At 38.8% G+C, this 21,583-nt stretch overlaps 1 protein-coding gene across 1 annotated transcript in view; it reads left to right on the forward strand.

Annotated features, from left to right (window-relative positions):
* Positions 1-21,583, forward strand: part of LOC122800485 — a 215,108-nt gene that overhangs the window by 140,721 nt on the left and 52,804 nt on the right. The window contains exon 6 of the mRNA XM_044069926.1: positions 14,610-14,720. Within this exon, the coding sequence (XP_043925861.1) occupies positions 14,610-14,720 (111 nt within the window). The remainder of the gene's footprint in view (positions 1-14,609; positions 14,721-21,583) is intronic.

Genomic DNA, 21,583 nt, shown 5'->3' on the forward strand with positions numbered 1-21,583 from the left:
AGTAACGTAATGTAATGTAATGTGTAGGGTTAGAGTTACTTGCAGATATATTACTCATGTAAGCTAACCCTTAATGTAACCCTAATCCTAACCCTGGCCCTAACCCTAATCGTATACATTATGATACTAAAAACCCTTTCCCTAACAGTACCACTGTACAAGATAAAAGGACACAAAACATGCACAATATTGAGTCTATACCTTTACACAACCCTTACTCTAACCCTAACCTGTGAACACTTGCACATACATACTGACTGGTTTAGGTTCATAGGTTCATAGGTTGGTACTAGGCTATCGGCCCTAAGGCCTATGCAAGCCTAGCCATAACAATTCCCTGGATATTTCTTCCCACAATATTTACTTCTCTGGACCCCTGTCTAGCAGGGTGACAAACATGACCCCTGGGGTGAATTTCCTATCTCCCATCCAATCATCAAGGTTCCTTTTGAAGAGGGCCAATGAGGTGCTCTGCTTGACATGTATGGGCAGTCTGTTTCAGAGTATGGGGAGTCTCTGGGTCAGGAACCTATCCCTCCAGCATGTTTTGTTCATTGTGATGACAAGGTTTAGATCCCTGGAGCATGTGGCTCTGAGGGATTGGGATTTCATTAAGTGGCGCATGTCCAACAGCTCAGGGTTTGACATGGGCTTGTATGTTAAGCAGAGATCGCCTCTGAGTAGACGATATGCCCCAGAGTATAGCTGGAGTTGTTTTTAGATGGTCAGCATATGGCATCTGCTTTAGACCTGTGATTCTTTTAGTGAGGTATTTCTGTGGCCTTTCCAGCTGTTGCAGATGTCTTGTGAGGTACATACCAAATGGGGCATTATACTCTATAATGGGTCTAATGAGGGATGAGTACAGTGGGTCAATGACCTCCTTTTTTCTGGAAGAAAAGCCCTTAGAGATAAGGTGTGTCACATAGAAGGATTTCCTGATTGTTGTGGCGATGTGGTTATCGAAAGAGAGATCACTGTCCACCTGTGTCCCTAAGTCTCTCATCACACTTTCAATGTTTAGTGTCCTGCCACCTATGTGATAATTCATGGGTACATGTTTCTTTCCAAAGGGGATAACTATACATTTCTTGGCATTAAGCTTGAGCCCATGACTCTGGCACCAGGCATCTGTTTCTGTAAGGCCCTTTTGTAGAATATCCACATCATTTGGGGATTCAGTAATGGCTCCCAGTTTGAAGTCATCTGCAAACTTTGTTAGTCAGAGTCCCTTAGTGTTGGCCTGTACTTCAGAGAAGTAGATGCCAAACAAGAGTGGTCCCAGGACTGAACCCTGAGGTACTCCACTTGTCACTTGTCTGGAGCTGGATTTGAAGTCAGCTACTTTTATAGTCTGGGTTCTGTCAGTAAGCCATTTGGCAACTCATTGAGTGACGTAGGGATTTATGCCCAGTTTAGTAAGTTTATCTGTGATTCCAGAGTGGGGGGTGGTGTCGAAGGCCTTGGCGAGGTCCAGATAGGCTGTGCAGACTGCCTTACCCTCATCCACAGCTCTGGAGACTGATTCAAAGAAGTCAGTCAGATTCAGGAGACAAGAATGGTCCTTCACAAACCCAAACTGGGTGGGGTCCAGTATTTGAAGTTTGCCAATGTCTTTGTTTATAAGTTTCATGATAATACGTTCCATGCCATTGCAGATCAGGCATGTCAGACTGATTGGACAATAGTTCCCGGGATCCAAGGCGGATCCCCCCTTGTGGAGTGGGATAACTATAGCTGTGTGCCACTCAGTGGGCACAAAACCTGAGGTGAGGCTATGATTAAACATGACACTTAGGTGAGGTGCCAGTTCATTTTGTAGTTCATGTAGTACACAGCCTAGGATGTCATCTGGTCCCATGGATGCTGTATTCTTAGCTTTGGAGAGTGCGGTTTCTACCTGTGTGGCCATGATTACCGGAATTTGGCAATCTTTTGGTATTGAGATGGGCCCTTTAGAGGGTGAGAGGGGGGTGAAGCTGGCACTAAATCGATCTGCCAGGATATTGGCAATATCCTTGGGATCAGTATATTTAATGCCATTCTGTTGTAACTCAGAGCAGATCTGAGCATTGCCATTTAGATTCTTGACATAACTATAGAATGCCTTGTGGTTGTCTTTGGAATCTTTGGCAATTTTATTTTCATAACTAGCTTTTGAGGATTTTATGTGTGATCTCAGCTTCTTACTGAGGCTGGTAAGGGAGTTTTTTGCATCCTAGGTTTTCCTCTTTTCTGCAACAGTTTCTTCCTTCTGTTGTATAGTTTGTTTATAGCAGGGGCCCACCAGATTGGCTTCCTTTTTTGGAGAAGAGCATCTTGGTTCTATTTGAGATGGCACGATTCATGCACGAGTGGATGTGCTCGTAAAGTGCCTTAGTGTAGGATTCTGCAGTCGAACTTTCAGATCCCGTCTGCATGCGTGTCGTGAAGTTTTTCACTTCTGACTTCAGTAGCATGAAGTTGGCTTTGGAGAAGTTTTTTAAGGAGGTTTCCTTACTGGGGGTGGGGGTGGGATGTGGATGTCAAGGGTGATTTGCTTATGGTCAGACCTGACCAATGAGGGGGTGACCACTGGTGTAGAGCATCTATCTCCCATGTTGGTAATGTCCAGGTCTAGGATATTGGAGCCCCTGGTGGGACAATGGATTAGTTGATCCAGGGCGTTGGAATTTATGAATTCCAAGAACCGTTGGGAAAAGGAGTTGGTACCTGAGTAGTTTTCCCAGTTAATGAAATCACCCAGTATTAGGGTGTTTGGTTGTATCTTAATATTTTCCAGTATGTTTAGAAAGGTGTAGTGAGAATCTTGGGGCATGGTGGGGGATCTGTAGCAAACTACAGTTTGGATTGCAGTCTTACCTACTGTTAGTTGCACCTGGAAAATTTCAGATGCATTGTGTTGGGCAACTAGCCTGGAAGTGTGAATATCCTTGGTGAATATGGATACTCCTCCACCTTTAGTGTTTCGGTCTTGGTTTTGTGGCCGAAAAGTGTGGTAAGAGTTGTAGCCTGGTATTGCAGGGGTGCTTTCTGGAGCCTTGAACCAGGTCTCAGTTACTGCACAGATATCGATGTTCTCCATTTTTAGGAATGCCTCGAGAGAGTGCATTTTGAGGTTTAGACTTCTAGCATTGAGTAGTATTACCTTCAGATTTTGCATGCTTGTATCTGTTACAGTGGTGGTTTTATCCTTTGAACCTTGCCTAAAAAAGGCACTATAGGGGTGGCAAGAGCTTTAGCCAGTAACCTGAATCCCAGGGGTGACAGGTGCAGACCATCTCTGGCAAAGCATCATGGTTTGTCGATCATATCTTCCCAGGTAGACAAATACTGGATACTCTTTGAATGACACCAGAAGCTTAGCCAATTGTTGAAGTCAATCATTTTGTCCTTATACTGTGGTATCATTCTGGGCGAAGGCAGGATGCTACACAGGGCTAGGGTCATACCTGCCTGGGCCACATGATCCAAGAACTCTTCCATGTCTTTTTTTATGTAGTCCAGGGAGGTACTTCTCAAGTCATTCACTCTAGCATGGACAATGACAGAGTCATATTTGTACTTGTTGTGGAGTGACTTGAGTGCATGCATTATGTGGCAGATCCTGGCACCCGACAGGCAGCTGACTGTAATTTTCTCCTTGTTCAGCCTGGTGAGTGGGACATCAGTGTGCCTGACTATAGAGTCACCTATGACTAAAGTGTTGGGTACATTGTCTTGCCTTAGGGGATGTTGTTGGGTGGCACACTGGTGTTGTGAGCTATGTGTCACTTTGGTTGTGACTGGTGTTTGTTAGCGTTTCAGCTTTGGAGGTCCTTGTTGCTTGGGCAGGTTCATGTTAAGGGCCTCTGCATATGTGGGTTTAGTGTTGCTATGTGTGGGTGTTGATGGCATGGGTTTTGAAGGGCTATGAGTTGCTTGTGGTGTAGTGCATGTATTAACCTTCTCCTCTTGGCTGTCTAGCACAATCTTGGCCGGAGAGAGCTTTGCTACCATTTTGGCTATGTAAGTGCATCTCTCGCAGGTTGTAGTGTTGGGTGGTAGGAGGAGAGGATTGTCTGTGTACATGAGGTAGTTGCCGCATTGCCCCAGTATGCCCAGATTCACCAGGTGGACAGGTGAAATCACCGGAAGCTGACCCTTGGACATGCCTGTTTAGGTGCTTTTTTTGTAAAGTTTAATAGTTGTTTTCCCTTACCTTTGCAAGGTACTTTGCAATTATAAGCTGTGTAGTGCCTACGATTAATTTCTCCTTGTTAACAAGGAGAGTTCAGTGCTTGTATCAGTTTAAGGCTTCCTAGTGCTTTCCAGCAGGTTCTAGAGCAAGTGCTAGTCACAGGGGTTCAGATTTTAGTGCTACTAGTGAGAAACCAGCTAGTTCTAAGGGAAAATTTGAAGAGCAGACTTTCTGGCACCTGCAATACTTTAACTGTATCCTCGCAGTGCTGCACGATGTGAAAAATGTGCAAATACACGCAATGTTAAGCCAAAAAGTTGAAAGGTATAGAAATCAGCCCAAAAAGGCTAATACAATTACAATTTCAGAGCTGGAAACCACTCCTCTAGTGTTAAATAGGCAGTACAATGCTCACCACTCCCACTGGTAAGCAGTAGGACTTCCCTCTACCACAGCAAGGTCTGGATAGCTCTGAACACAGAAAATAAAGTCCTGAGACAAGCAAAGCCAGGGATATGGACTGGCTAGGAAAGGTGGGAAATGAGCAAATAAGACAGTATTTTTTTTTGTTGAAACAGGCTAAACAATGCAATAATACAGTAAATAAACACAGAAAAGGCTAACACACTTGAGTGTGTAGTCCTAAACAGTAAATGCAATTAAAACTCTACAAAATTAGCAATTTAAAACTTTTTAAATGAAGCAAGGCAAGTGCACAACTAAAAAAATGATTTAAGAGGCAGTAATACAGCAGAATAAGTAGCTAGTCTACATATACAGAGAAGTCTATATATACAGAAAAGCAGCTAAAACACACAATTCAGATGCAGTGTAACCTAGAGCACTTGAGTTGTAGCAGTATTAAGGCAATTATAGTTATAATAAATGCTCTAAAATATACTCTATATTTCCAAAATGTTTGAGAAGCACAGTCAGAACACAAGGAGATTCAGGCAATTTTTTTTTTTTTGAAAGCGAAAAAGGAGAAACAGAAGGCCTTCTCAGATGTTCTCTCTATATTGGGTAGCATGAGCTAATGACACTAGACTGGGAGAAGTGTCCCAGATCAGATTTACAGTAGGGGCAGGCAACTGCAAAGCCACCAAGTATAACAACAAGACGCGAACAGAGAGGGAGGGTGGGGACCAATACTAAAGCTATTTGCCTACAGACAGTAAACACTACAGAAAGCTACAAAATGAAAGTTTTTAAACAGAAAAAGGATCAAAGAGACTCTACAGAATGATTTTAACTGCAAACAAGTCAGTTACCAGTGCAGATACTAAAGCTATTAGCCTACACACAGAAAACACTACAGAAAGCCACAAAATGAAAGTTTTTAAACAGATAAAGGAGCAAAGAGACTTTACAGAATGCTTTTAACTGCAAACAAATCATTTACCCATGCAGATTAGTTAATAGCAATAAAATACACTAATAACTATGCAGCAGGCAATAAAAAGAGCTATATATAAATTGCTAGAAACAATAATCAGTATAAATAATCCAAAAAAAAAACCAGGATAGTTATATATCTCAGCTGAGAGTTGTAGTCAACGCCCCTCCTCCACTCTGCTCAGTGGGTATAGACAGAAATCCTCTCAAAGTTAAGGCTTAAATACCAGAAGATACAACCTTAAACAACTTTTTTTTTTTAAGCACAAAAGAACCAGCCCCCACTATAAAGTTTAATAGTCTTGCACGTCTTCACAACAACCACCACTTTTTCATTCAAACATTAATTTTTCTGCACACTATTATTTACCTACACTATGTAAAACCATATGTAATTGTCTCAAATGAGCATTCACCCATTTGCAAATTCTCTCTTTTTTACACCCACTAAAACTTTTCTACTAAATGTGTATTTTACCTTTTGAATTATAACCATATATGTATACATACATATGAAGTAAAGACGTAAAGTGGGGATTCAGCACAGCAGAACACAACACAGCACAGTTCAAAGTAAATGTTTAATATAGAAGCTAGCGCTTTCATGGTAATAAACCGCTTTTTCAGACAAAAAAATAACTCACAGACAGCAATATTTAAACCAACAATATCAGAGAAGTTTTAATAGCAATTAGACATTTAAAGAAGCAGTACACTAATGTTTCAATGATCTTGCTCTCAAAAAAGGTTTAAGTTATACAGTGTCATTAATTCCAGGACTACTATCTGCTTTTAAAACAATATCAATTTCTGCTCACATTCTTCAGTTCTATTTCTTAAATCAACCCCCTAATGCCAACCTCAACTCTAAAATAAAAAAACATAAACATATGTTCAGAGTTAGTTCGCTGGACATGTTTTGCCAATTCACTGAACATATGTTTAAGTTTTTTGTTTTAGATCTAGTTGAGGTTGGCATTAGGGGGTAATTTAAGAAATAGAAAACTGAAGAATGTGAGCAGAAATGGATATTGTTTTAAAAGCAGATAGTAGTCTTGGAATTAATGACACTGTATCACTTAAACCTTTTTTGAGAGCAAGATCACTGAAACATTAGTGTACTGCTTCTTTAAATGTCTAATTGCTATTAATACATCCCTGATATTGTTGATTTAAATATTGCTGTGTGTGAGTTATTTTTTTTTTTTTGTCTGAAGAAGCAGTTTATTACGGTGAAAGTGCTAACTTCTATATTAAACATTTACTTTAAACTGTGCTGTGTTGTGTTCTGCTGTGCTGAATCTCCACTTTGTGTATTTACTTCATATTTATCATTGTGCTTGTGTGGAGCTTCTATACCCACTTGTGGGTTTTATTTTATTCCTGTAATGATTACATACATGTTTGTTTGTTTGTTACTGAAGTAAGAGATCTGAATAAATAACAATTGAGCATTTTTTCTATCACAACCCAGGCAAATATGTAAATAGTTGAACTAACTTCCTAGTATCGCTTGAATTGCTTGTGATAGGTCACTTAGGGAAACACTTCTAAGTTTCAAAGGTGTGACCAACACCATTGTTTTCCTTTTATATAAAGTGGAATGGAGCAAATTAGTTCAGACCTCTACCCCAGTGAACAAACTTAAATAAATACATACGATTAAAGAGCACTGAACAATTATATATTATATTTGCAGGACTAGATGACTGAATTACATTTTCAGAATATTTACAATAAGGTATGGTGAAAGTGTAGTTATTTACAATAGACATATAGGTTATAGGGGGCTCGTCCTCTATGGTAGGTGTGCATAGCTTCACCCTCACATAAAAGTATTTTTCAAACATCTTTTCAGTCAACTAAAGCTATCTTTAACATGTCTCTCTTCAATGAATCACACCATATGACTTTCATTTTTATGCCCTTAATTTGGAACTGTTTGATTAAACAGAGAGGGTTATACTTAGTTAAACATTTACTTCTTAACTTAAGTAAGAGAAAGGGAAGGGAAATGGTTTTTAGTAATGTAGGAAGGGAACATACCAGGGACATTTGACTCAGGCTTAATGCAGTTTAAGTACAGTGATTAAATGTGAATGCCCATTATTTGCAGTGAAGAATATAAACGTTCAGTCTTTGACACCAAACTTCACACACAGCATAGGTGTTATGTGTAACTCACAGCTCAGTTAATTCCTTTTTGTTTTTATAGTATTGTTTCTCTATGTAGATGACCATCATCTGAACCAGCCTTCCATCAGTTTAAGGTTGGGACCAGCAAAGAGAGTTACACATCGTGGGACAGTATCATACTGCTTTTGTTACATTATCCTGCTTAATCCTCTTCTGTATGCATGCCCAGCCAGTTCCAAAGATAGGACATGTAATGGGCATCATGATTGAGCTGGCGCTTACTTTCACAAGGTCTGATATCAGCAGGTGGTCCCCATCCATCCTCAGTAGTACCCTGTGGTTGTTTCCACAGTTTTCCCCAGGGAAATTGAACTGCTTCATGTGCCTTGGACATTTGGCTTTTCCCTCCAGCTCCTAGGATGTACACATCCAACATTCCCTACAGACCCTCAGACTCCTGAGCTACTTATCAAATGTGGGTCAACTGGGCTGTGGTCTGAGTTTTATCTATGCCACTCATCCAGGCTTCTAAGGACTTTAACACAATACAGCAGAAATATGCAGTACAATCAGACAAGAAAACAACATAAGAAAAACAAGCCAATAAGTCTGCCTTTCTCATAAAGCAATCTAGTGTGTGGCAGAATCTGTTTGAGATTTCTCAGGAAATTAAATGTGTCCCAAGTTTTTGATGAAAAATATATGCATACACCCCCCCCCCCCCACACACACACACACACAACTCTAGAAAACCAGGAATACAAATTATTGTCTACCTTTAAATATTTGAGTCATAGCATTTATTGAGCAGTATGTCTTCAGTAGGAAATACCAAACAGTTAATAGAACCAGTTCAATGTATAAATCCATAAGTTCATAAATAAACAAATAAGCCACCAGCCATAAACATTTAAAACTGAGTAGTAAAACTCTTTACTTGAAATAAACTAAAACATTTCAATTGAAAAGTAGATATTCAAACAAATTTTAGCTGAAGATGCACTGTATGCTTATGTCACTAAGTTTCAATATCAAAAATAAATCTTTGATGTTTTTCCAGGTGGCTGTGTCTTTTGTTTATGCCTCAGCAGGAAAATCAAATAACTCTTCCACTACAATCTCTGTTTCTATTTATAGGATTCCCACTTAGGATTTCCTGTGGTTTCAGTTTGAATTTTGAAAGATGCTTTCTTCTTTCCATAGTTGCATATTTCCAGGTTGTTGTTGTCTTTCGGCTTTTTCCCGGTTAGGAGTCGCCACAGTGGAACTCGGGTCCGCTAATGATTGGCAGTAGATTTTGATGAACGCCGAGGTGCCAGCTCAATGTTCAACCTTCAACGAAGGCACGCCCATTTACGCATGTCTTTCTAATGCCCACCCAGTCGTGGGGAGGACATGCAAACTCCACAAAGAAGGCACTCCCCACACTCCAGCCGAGAATTGAACAGGAGAACCTCTTGCTGTGAGGCAACAACGCTACCGCTGCACCACCATGGTATTCTTCTCAAATAAAGTAATACTTTTTGACCTAGAGAAGTAACTTCAAGGAGCATTCATTAGGCTTTAAGCACTGCAGATTCAGATTTTATTTTCAAATAGGTACTAGCTGTCCTTTTTGGCCATTTTAAGGCTAGTCAATTTTCCTCAAAGGTGAGAATCAAGCCCTGTACCTTGTGTCTGTGAGGTTAACACCTTGACCATTATGCCACACCCTCAGTCCTCAGTAAATTGTAATACATTCCCAGAGTAACAAATATACAGTTTTTATGTAGTTTTATACACTTCATTGACATGTTACATGTTTATTAAGAGGCTCATGTAGTAAAACTTTTTTCCTTAATTTATTACAGTTTTAGTACAATTTAGTTTGCCTTTTCTATGTTTCCATTCTGAAAGAACAGTTACATCTTCAGTTTATTACAGCTTTGCACATCTCCTCATCACACAAAAGTTCACTTAAAAATAAGATGGCTAAGAAACTCCCATTAGATTAGATAGTGGGTCTGAAATTAAATTAGCAGATAGTTTTCTGCACAAGAGCTGCACATACCTTCTAGAACAAGGAAATATCTTGCAGTGTCTGGAGTTCTGGGAGGGTACCTGATGAAAAGAAAAACAGGGTAATATTGCAAGCTATTAGAGCAGCACAGTGGTGCAGCAGATAGTGTTATTGCTCAGAGCAGGAGGTTCCCTAATTTGATTCTCAGCTGGGGTGTCTTCTGCGCAGAGTCTGTATGTCCTTTCAGTGTTCGTGTTGGTTTCCTTCTACATTCCAGACATGTAGTAGGTGGATTGGGCACTCTAAATTGGCCATATGTGTGAGTGTGGGATGTGGAAGAAGTACTGTGGCAGGGCTAGCCACCCAGTGGTGTAAAGTTGGCTCTAGATGATTGTTCATAGGTTCATAGGGAGGTACTAGGCTATTGGCCCTAGGGCCTATATAAACCTAGCCAAGAGGGTACCCTGGCTTTCGCCACCCAAGAAAATTATTTTCCTGTGCCACTGTCGAGCAGAGTCACGGAAGTGATCCCCGGGGTGAATTTCCTATTTCCCATACAATCATCAAGATTTTTCTTGAAGAGTGCTAATGAGGAACTTTGATATAGATAGGTAGTTTGTTCCAGAGTATGGGAAGTCTCTGGGAAGGGAATCTATCCCTCCAGCATGTTCTGTTTATTGTGGTGATAAGGTTTAGGTGCCTAGATCATGTAGCTTGGAGGGATTGGGATTTCTTTTAGTGGGTTTGACATAACTTTGCATGTTAGGCCGAGATCGCCTCTGAGTAGGCGATATGCGATGGAGTAAAGCTGGAGATTTTTGAGACGGTCTGCATAGGGCATCTGTTTGAGGCCAGTAATCCTCTTTGTGAGGTATTTCTGTGGTCTTTCCAGTTGTTGTAGATGTCTTGTGAGGTACATACCAAAGGGGTGTTGTACTCTATAATGGGTCTAATGAGTGACGAGTAGAGGGGAACAATTACCTCTTTTTTCCTGGATGAGAAACCTTTTTTGATGAGGTGTGCCACGTAGAAGGATTTCCTGACTGCTGTGGTGATGTGATTATCAAAGGAGAGACTACTGCCCAACTGTGTCCCAAGGTCTTTTATCACACTTTCAGTGTTAAGTTTACTACTACCTATGTGGTAGTTCATGGGTACAGAGTTTTTACCAAAGGGGATGACAATGAACTTTTTGGCATTGAGCTTGAGGCCATGGCTTTGACACCAGGCATCTGTCTCAGTGGGGCCCTTTTGTAGGATGTCCACATCATTAGCAGTTTTGATTATTGCTCCTAGTTTGCAGTCATCTGCAAACTTCATTAGCCAAAGACCTTCTGTGTTAGCCTGTACTTCAGAGAAGTAGATACCAAACACGAGAGGACCCAGGACTGAACCCTGTGGTACTCCACTTGTCACTGGTCTGAAGTCGGATTTGGAGTCTGCTATTTCACAGTGTGGGTTCTGTCAGTGAGCCAGTTGGCAACCCCTCTTGTGACATAGGGATTTATACCTAGTTTAGTGAGTTTATCTATAATTTCAGAGTGGGGAATGGTGTTGAAAGCCTTGGCAAGATCTAGATAGGCTGTGTGAACCACCTTACCCTCGTCTACGGCTTTGGTGACTGCTTTCAAAGAAGTCTATCAGGTTTAGGAGACATGATCTGCCTTTTACAAACCCAAACTGGGTGGGGTCCAGAGTTTGGAGATTATCAATGTCTTTGTTTATAAATTCCATGATGATTCGTTCCATGGCCTTGCAGACCAGGCTCATCAGGCTAATTGGGTGATAGTTCCTGGGGTCCATGGTGGCTCCCCCTTTGTGGAGTGGGATAACCATCACTGTGTGCCATTCCGTGGGCACAAAGCCAGAGGTGAGGCTATGATTGAGCATGTTACTTAGGTGGGGTGCCAGTTCGCTCTGTAGTTCATGTAGAATGCAGTCTGGGATGTTGTCAGGTCTCATGGATGCTGTGTTCTTGGCTTTGGAGAGTGTGGTTTTTACCTGTGCAGCCATGATTACAGGAACTTTGCATTCTTCCGCGATAGAGATGGGCCCTTTAGGGGTGGTGGTGGGGGGGGTAAAGTTAGCACTGAACCTCTCTGCCAGGATGTTGGCAATATCAGTTGGTTCTTCATATTTAGTGCCATTGTGCTGTGACTCAGAGCAGATCTGAGTGTTGCCATTGAGATTCTTGACATAGCTATAGAAGGCTTTGTGGTTGTCTTTATAATCAGTGGCAATTTTGTTTTCATTTTGTCACTGTTGAAGTGACACCCTGATCACTAATTGAATGGGAAAAAGAGGTTGGGGATGGATGGATTTTGAGCTATTAAAGCATCAGTGCAGGGAGTAAATATTTTTTTATATCTTAGATATAGTCTGGAGTATAGGTATAGTGGGACTGATGGGAACAGATGAGGAAGAAAAGTCTGGATGCATTGATTGTACCTAAACTGGACAATAACAGTTGAGAGATAGGATAGTTGTAGCAGCAAATAAAATGATGAGGTATATGCTAAGGGGGATATATTTCTGAAGTAAAGAGATAATACTCATACCTCTCAATGTCTGCGCAAGAATTCTGAACAAAGCCAAGAAACAATGCAGAGACAAAGGCCCAAAATTGGAGACAATTGTTATTACATTTTTTTTAAATATTCAAATATTACTCTAACTCTCATAAAAGGTTAACAGAACAACAGGATTTCCATCAAAATGGATTTTCTTAACAATAATATAATAACCAACAGATTTGGAGACTTTATCCCAAAATACTTTTGACACAGTTGAAAACTGGCTCTCTAATTGTTGTCTCATATTAAATCCTAACAAAACAAAGCTGCTGCTTTTTACCCTCACTCATAAGGCCTCCTCACCATCATTTACTATTAAGTCTAACAATGGCACTATTATTTCATGTACTAAACTCTTATAGTTGACAATAACCTTAAGTTTGATATGCATGTTGATCTGACTATTAAGACAGTTACCAAGAAACTTGGCTGTCTGTATAAGATTAAATCATTCTTGATGCCACCAGCTAGGACTGTAATTGCCTGTACACATCTACTCTGTACCCTCTTCTATGCCTCTTCTATTTTTACAAACTTGAGTACATCTGACCTTCAAACTCAATAGCTGCTATAATCCTATTGCCGGATTTGCCACTGATACACCATACAGAACACACCACTCTCTTAACCTAAAACTTCTAATGTGGCTAGAACTACCTAGTCATCTTTAGTATAACCAACTAATAGTCGCACACAAAGTTTTATACCAGCCGGAAACTACACCTATACTTAAAAATATTATTACCCCCTACAGTAACCTCAAGACACTCTGCTCATCCAACAGACTGCTTGTACAAACAGTTAAAACCAACAATTTAGCTGGTGACTCTGTTTGCCAACTCTGTTGGCAAAACTTGGAACTCACTTCCTGCTGAGCTTACTTCAGAACCCTCTCTAACCCAATTTAAAAAAAACTTCTTAAACAATACTTTAAAATGCGATGGTTATGTCCTTGTACTAATCCCAACTAACTCCTTCACAATAAACATATGCTACTGAAGACTTTGGCTACATGTAGACTGATTCTGAATTGTAAGTCTTTAACATGCTAGTTTTGTATATGAGAGATTACAAGTCTTTTTATCCATTTTGAATGTACTTCTGAATTGAATTTGTAACCTTTCTCAACGTGTATAGTTGTAAAGTTTTCTGTATTATATGTTTTGAGCTTTTCTCCCTGGGCATCCGCTGAAAAGGGACATGTATCTAGTCAGACCATCCCAGTTAACAAATGTAAAATAAAATAAAATAAATAAATAAATAAGTATGAAACTCTAATGGCTGACATTATTGACTAACTATAATTTTCAGCAATTTCCCAGAAAATTAAAAATTTTACAATGGATAGGGCAAAAATATGAATCAAAATCTGGGATAGTTGAGAGGCATGACACTTCATAAATATGATATTAATCATCATTTGTTTAAATCAACTCAGGTACAGGAATGCTACACTCAGGCTGTGACTTATGGTTTACTTTGTCCCTGTAATCTGTATTGTACTGTACAGACAATTGGACAGGTTTATGTTTGTGTTCAGGAGCACATTCAGAACATTGGAAATGCCATAACTACAACCCAGTAACAACACATTTTAAGGCAATTCATAATAATAATAATTCTTATTTGTGTTACACTGTTTTAATTCTGGATTGTATTTAAATGTGACAGATACATTACTTAAAAAGAGGCTGTGCTAATATTTAAATGTAATACCTCACAACTAAATGAATTTAATTAAAGAACCAAATATGAAATATATAAGACGTTTAGTCATGTAATAATTTAATTCATGAATCATTCAGCTTGACTAAATATTTAAATGTTTCTGACCTGATTGTCAGTCCTTTTTGTTTCTTTCCTTTGGTTTTGCTAGTGTTTTAATCTTTTCACCATGCCTTAAAGGCAATATAGAACTGGTTCTAGAATGGTTTTAACCCGATATAATAAAAGTGTGTTTTTGCTAATGCTCTGAACTACTTTTGTGTGTGCTGGACAAGCCTGTAACATCTGCATTCGTATGAGTACAATGACATTTAAGGGGACCATATACAATGTACTATACCCCTGCTTTAGTCTTCATATCAAACACCTTCCAAAATCTCAGGCTTTATTACCACTGGTGACTATAATTTGAAGATAATGTATAAGTTCAATAGGGCTATATGAGTTAACTGTGTTATTTGGAAACCAAGTGCTTTTCCTATTCACATTACTATATTGCTTCCCTGAATTTGTCTGCAGCACTGACTCTCGTGATTTATGTTTTATGATTAATTATGTTTGGTTCATATATGCTGCACTAATACTTGTCATTGCATTGTAGTTCACATGTCCAAAAGGAAAACATGTCAGCCACATGTTCAAACAGCGCATATCAGTCAAAGGATGGAGGAACAGGCTACAGATATTACATATATGCAAGTCCGCAAAATGGGTAGGTACATGTGTAACATGTCAGTGTGAGGAAGGGGTCACTAATTAATGTTGTAGGTATGACACATTGATGTATGTTGGCAGACTACCCTGTTTTTTCTTAGTTTTGTGTATTAGTATGGGTGGGCATAGCAGTTCAAACTGAGGAACGATTGTGACATTCATTGGAAGGTGGATCATTTTATGGCAGGGGCTCAGTCCTGAATGAAATGTAAGCAGATTGTGTGTGTCTCCGTTAAAACTTTTAGCTGTAAAATGTTATTTTATTTATTATGAATCTCAATTAATATAGATTAGTTCAATCAGCATCAGTATTGTGTACTTTATTTGGGTGAAAGAAGCTCAGGCAACTATATTAAGGACAATGTAAAACAGATTAACTCCACCTACAACATGAAAATACTTTGCTGTCTCTATAGCATATGTTTCTAATATGATAAAGGAAAATATGTAGACTTGTAATGGAATTATAAAAAATAGACAGCAAACTTCCATAAGAAAGCTCTTCAGAACTGGGATAATAACAGCCCTACATGAAAGTTCTTTATATCTCTCTTACATTACTCTGTATGAGTTTGTCCAACTTTATATATCTTGTATGGACTAGATTCTTTTTTAAACATTTTTATTGAAATTTTTGCTAATATACATAAACAAAAATTACAAAACATTCAACATCCTTAATATTACTCCATATGAAAATAAGTGCGAAAAGGGAAGAGAGAAATAAAAATATAATAAAACATATAAACCAAAATGAAATGCACTATTTACATATGATGTAGGTTCATAATACATTAAAAGAGAGATTGTTCTCAACAGCATTAAGTAACCACAAGTGATAAAGAACTGTGCTGATATTAGTCTAGCAATAAAAATAAATGTATGTGTGTGTGTGTGTGTGTGTGTGTGTGTGTGTGTGTGTGTGTGTGTGTACATATATATATATATATATATATATATATATACATACATATATTTATATAAAATATGGTTTACTATAATTAACTCGACTCACAGGCGGTCGAGTCTTTATATGGTCAAAACCATTCATCAAATGTTGGACTGCCGAATTCTGTTATATCCCTCACAAACACTGAACCTCAGAAATCCATGCTGCTCTGGACCCAGGAACAAGCATTACCATGGGTCTAAAAGGGGGCAAAGCTGGACAGTTGTAATGTCGGTGTCCAAAATTTCAATGTTCGCAATGTGGGACTCGGACAGGTGGACTCAACCACTTGTGACTTGAGTTAATGATAGTAAACCTATATATAGTTAGCAACATTTGTTATTATAATTATATCAATTTCATTCTGACACACAACAGTAGTAGTATTCACAGATTTCTTAAAAGAAGGTGTATTTCCTCTGCCAATTTTTAGTTATATTTTTCTTGCCATTGCTAAAGGGTACCAGTGAAGAAGAAATTGAAATTTTGGTATCAGGAATCAGGGCATTAATTAACATTTCATATAATACTACTGAGTACATTCTAAGTTTGTAAGTGTGGGAATCTGAGAGAGTTTGCCTTATTCAAGTGATTTATTCAGGTGCATCGATAGTGTTTGTGATCCTTGAAGGCTGCATACTCAGATGTGACCTATTTTGTTTGAGAAAGTCCATGAGATTACCTTTAATACTTAAACAAATATTCTATTAAATGCAGTTTGTAATACAGGGCTTATTGCTTTTCGAGGTTCATAGATTGCTACATTGAGGAGGCTAGCCCAAATTGTCAGTTAGCTACAAGTATTGCCTGGTTAAGTGACTTGCAAAAGGTCCCACAGTTAGCAAACAAGGGCTTTGAGAATCAAACTCTGCATCAGAGGAACTTAAGTGTACCAACTTAACCCTGTCTGCCACCTGCCAAACTTCTATAACTTATAATAATCTCACTAGCCTAACATTTAGCAGTGTCAGCAGCTCAACAGGTGGTGCACTCCTCTTTAGTGTTAGAAGATCAGACGACTGTGAGGCTGCTACACTCCTGAGTGTGCTGTCCTTCAGATGAGAAGTTAAACCGTGCTCCCATCTGCTTTAATTCATGGTAGCTGAGGTGGATGTAAAAGATCCCACAACATCTACTGAAAACAGTAGCGGGACTTTATTAAAAAACATCTGTACAGTAAATCACAATGACAACATGGTGATGTAAACATCAGTTAGTTAGACCTCTGCTCTAACTTCCCAGCTTCAAATATTAATCTATTTAATTTCACTCAGCTTATCACTTCTCCAACCAGACCTAATAGGAACAATGACAGTGGCCCCATCTTAGACTAGATTTTAGTCACTGACCTTAATAAAATATCCTCAGCCGGTACACTCCCAAACATCCTCAGTGATCATCTCCCTGCCTTTATCCGTCGTACTCCTCCCTCCTGTCAAAATCAACATCAGTATAAACAAATAAGGAACCTGACTAAATTTAATCCATTGATCTTCATTGATACAGTAAGAAAGTTTAACTGGTGCATGCTAAAAACCCTCCATCTTGATGAGGCAGTTGACTACTTCAACACAATATTTCTAGATACACTAAATAGCCTCACAGCCCTTCATCTAAACAGAATCAAAACACACCATTCCCCATGGCTATCTAAGCCCACAAAGAAACTTATGCAAAACAGGGACAAAATCTGGAAGCAATGGCTAACAAATAAAAACCCTCCAGACCTGTTAAAATTTAAACAACTTTGCAACCACATAAAAAGTTAGTCAACAAAGGCAAAAAAGATCATTACCTAAAGCTTCAGACCAACCATAAGCGGAACCCCCCAGAATTCTGGAAATTCCATTACATCACTGCTAAATCTGGGCACAAAGAGTAATCCATGTCCACGTCCTGCCAAGACATCTCAAGAAATAGCCACTCTTTTTAATTCTTACCTTATCAGTACTACAACTCCCATCACTGCTAATTTTCCCCAAGCACACTGTGGCACAAGCTATATGACACCATCAAGACTAGCCTCTTACTCCCCTTCCCCTACACCTTCCCATTATTCTTCTGAGACCACTACCTACTCTACACCCATTTTCACTATTAATCACATTCCAATCATCACAATAAAAAGAGTACTCTCAGGGTCAAACCTTGCTCTAATGCTCCTGACAACATACCCACAGAATATCTAAAACTTGCAGCTGAAGCTGTTGCCTACCCTATAAGTAAAGTTCTTAATAGATCCATCCAAGAATCCTACGTCCCTAAAATGTGGAAAAAAGCATTTATTCTCCCCCTTCATACAGGTAGCAACATTACTGAGATCTCAATCTTCCAACCTATCACCTCTGTTATCTCTAAGATGTTAGAAAAATGTATACAAATTCAACTTCTACACTTTCTATTTCACAACCAAGTCTTATCTCCCACACAACATGAATTTAGACCGGCCATAATATGACAACTACCCTCATATCTTTTTGGACACAGCTAACAGAGCTTGAGATGCTGGCAGAATTGTCTCCTCCCAGGCTTTCAAATGGCAAGACTCCTTATCTCCATATCTTAACGCCTCTACCGGGTTCCCCCAAGGCTTTGTACTAGGACCCCTCCTAGTCAGCATTTTCATTAATAGTTTACATTCTCACTCTGTCAGGGATCTTTTATTCAATACACAGATAACTTGACTATTATATGTTCTGCTGATGCCATTTCTGATCTACAACAAACAACTCAAATGACCGTTACCTCTACTGAAACCTGGATTACAATAACAATCTATCCCTTAACTCAGACAAAACCAAACTCATACTATTCCCCCCAAGAAGACAACTCCCTTAAGCAAAACCCAGTTCTCTAAACATTCTCAAAGTAGCACAACAATCAAGGTTGTTATCCACACAAAACTGTTAGGAGTAATTATAGACGAACACTTGAAATTTGACTTGCACATACAACATAGCATCAGCAAAACTCACCAAGAGCTAGGAATCCTTTACAAGGCATAAACACTTTCAAAGCCCCTCCACAAAACAAACCCCTGCTTCCACTTACTTTACATTCTCTCGTCTATGGCGATCCTCTACTTAATAACCTCCAGTCATCCCTACAAGCTAAGCTAAAGACATCTTACAAAAACATTGCCAAATGCACTACTAACTCCAAACACTCTACCCATCACTGTACTGCTCTACACTCTCTGAGCTGGCTATAACTACCATATTACCTCTCCTACCTGCAATTACCAACAGCACACAAAATAATTTTTAAACCTTCAGACTGTCCTGCTGTTAGTTTGATATTTAGCTACTACCACCCAAAAGAGGCCTCTCAGATCCAAGAATCAGCATCTCTTGTAGGTACACAAACCAAACCTACCACCTGGCCAGCTTCTTTACTCTTGCTCTGTAGCCAAAAATTGGAATGCTCTACCATTACCTATTAGAACTACTCAGAATCCTGCTTTTTTTTCAAAACTGTTTTACAAGACTACCTATCTTCTGTCTGGAATTACACTTGCACCAACTCTCCACATTTCAGAACCTAACTGCCTCTGCTTAATGATGGCAGTGATGTTTTCATATCTACTATCTAATAATGTTGGGTGAAAACCTCACTATTGTAATGCCAAGAAGTTTTACGCAATGTTAACCTTTTATATGCAATGTTAACCTTTTATTTTACTTGTTCTCTGTTTTGTTAATTTTTGTTTTACCAGTAAGCCAATTAATTAACTATTTTGCCTTTGTTGTATATACTCTTGAAACATATTCACATAGTATGTATTTACCTCTTGTACTGCATCAAAGTCTCTCACTGCAGTTATCCCATGGATATATTATAAAATAGTTTCCCATTATTTCAACATAAAAAAATTTCATGTTGTGTTGGGTAAGGAAACAAAGAGATCTTCCAGTGTCATCATTTTTTCCACACCATCTTGTGTTCTCATTTGACTGAAATCTTCTCCCGTTTTACAGTGTCTGTAATATATGCACCATAATGCTGAGCAAAGATAAGACCTGGCATTCTAGAGGCTACATATTTCAACTATGAAACAATCTAATAAATTGAGAATGTAAGAAAACTATAAGGTTAATCAGACCTAACTGACCTTGAGTAAGAGGAGCATATATGATTTTTCTTTGCATAGGGTTCAAATGAGAACCTCATATAACCAAATAATATACACTTAACAATTGCATTCTAATGATAAAAGAAAACAAACTCCACTTAAGTAATTTAATGTGCCAAAAATAAAAACACATGGAACCACACAATCTTGTTGATTTTTTAATACCCTTAACCTCTCTCATAACAACTCCAGTACTACTAAAGATTGCCTGAATATTCCTCTGATAAAAAAATGTATCTGTACTACTTCTATCCAAATATCTATGGCATGTGTACCCTTCCTATATGTAGGATGTCAAGACTTACTCAGTGCTAAAGTCTACTGCATAGGACTGTAATAGCTGAACATCCTGAGTGGCCTTACTACAATGTTTTCAAAGGTCACAATTAAGTTCCCCCTTCATCACAATAGGTAAGTTGGCACTTAAATAAGACAATAGCCTTGCCAAATGATTTGCTCTTACATTTAGCATCACTGCTAACATAAATTGCTATTAATCTTATTATTTCCATTCCAAGTGTACAATCCAACTGCAAAATATTACTGAAATATATTATCAGTGTGTCTAAAATGGATATGCCTGTGTACTCAAGAAAAATTGCAGTGCCAGAACATTTGTCTAGTCTTATTTTCCAAACTATTTTCCTTACACAATATGCTCTAGTTTCTTCTTTTTGTATTGTGTTTAACTAATGAGCATCTAATAAACATATGACATCACTACATAGTCAAGGGAATTCAGTAAAGGGCCTAGCACAAGCAATATGGCTCATGCTAAAAAGGCCCTTCTCCATACCGCTCATCTCTCCAAATATTTACAGAAGGAACAGATATTTGCCTCCTATTTTTGGTCTATTCCTCATACAGTTTGTGGTTTCTGGTAAATAATAGAGGATTGACGATATTAAATAATGACATACATTTAAGTTTTAGACTTCATATTCTTCAGGAAATATATGGTAGTGCAAAAACTATTATTCTATCGACCCTCTGAATTTATAAGAGCAATATTTTAAATTTTCCCTGAATTTGGGCTTCTGTCATCTCATTATGTTTGACTTTGTCCAAATTCTAGCACTTAGAGGATGATAGGTGTGTCCTGCTCCCATGGCCTAGTATTTCATTATTCAGAGAAATGTTAGCCACTATGAAGAAAGACCTCATTATTGGCTAGCTTGCATTTTTCTAAATCACAGTTACTACAGTGATGTTATGGTAGTAAACTGTTGTTCATGTAGGAACTGGCATTCCGCCCAGAGTCACTTTCCCATACAGGAAAGTACACATTCAAATGCAAACATGTGCACACACACACACACACACACACACACACACACACACACACACACACACACACACACACACGCACGCACGCGCACACACACACACACACACACACACACACACACACACACACACACACACACACACACACACACACACACACACACACACACACACACATACCATATTACCTGAACCTGTCCATGACTTCTGTGCATTTCTGGGGTTGCCCCTCCCCTGAGTCCCTTAATAATTGAAGTGCTATTATGGCACAGTTATAGTTTCCTCACTGTCTTGTGTTTTTGCTCCCTGATCCCCATATTGATGTAAGTCTTATTATGGCACATTTGTAGAATCTCTGGTGTCTAGTGTTTTCTCTCACGCCCCAATCCCTATACTGATGTCCGATGCCATTATGACACTTCACTGCCAAGTAATGTTTGGTCTCTAGTGTTTTTCCCCCCATCACCCAGTCCCCATACTGTTGTCTGGTACT

Source organism: Protopterus annectens, chromosome 4.part0 (assembly GCF_019279795.1).
Source record: "Protopterus annectens isolate FY-2018-M chromosome 4.part0, PAN1.0, whole genome shotgun sequence".
In the NCBI taxonomy this organism is placed as follows: domain Eukaryota; kingdom Metazoa; phylum Chordata; order Ceratodontiformes; family Protopteridae; genus Protopterus; species Protopterus annectens.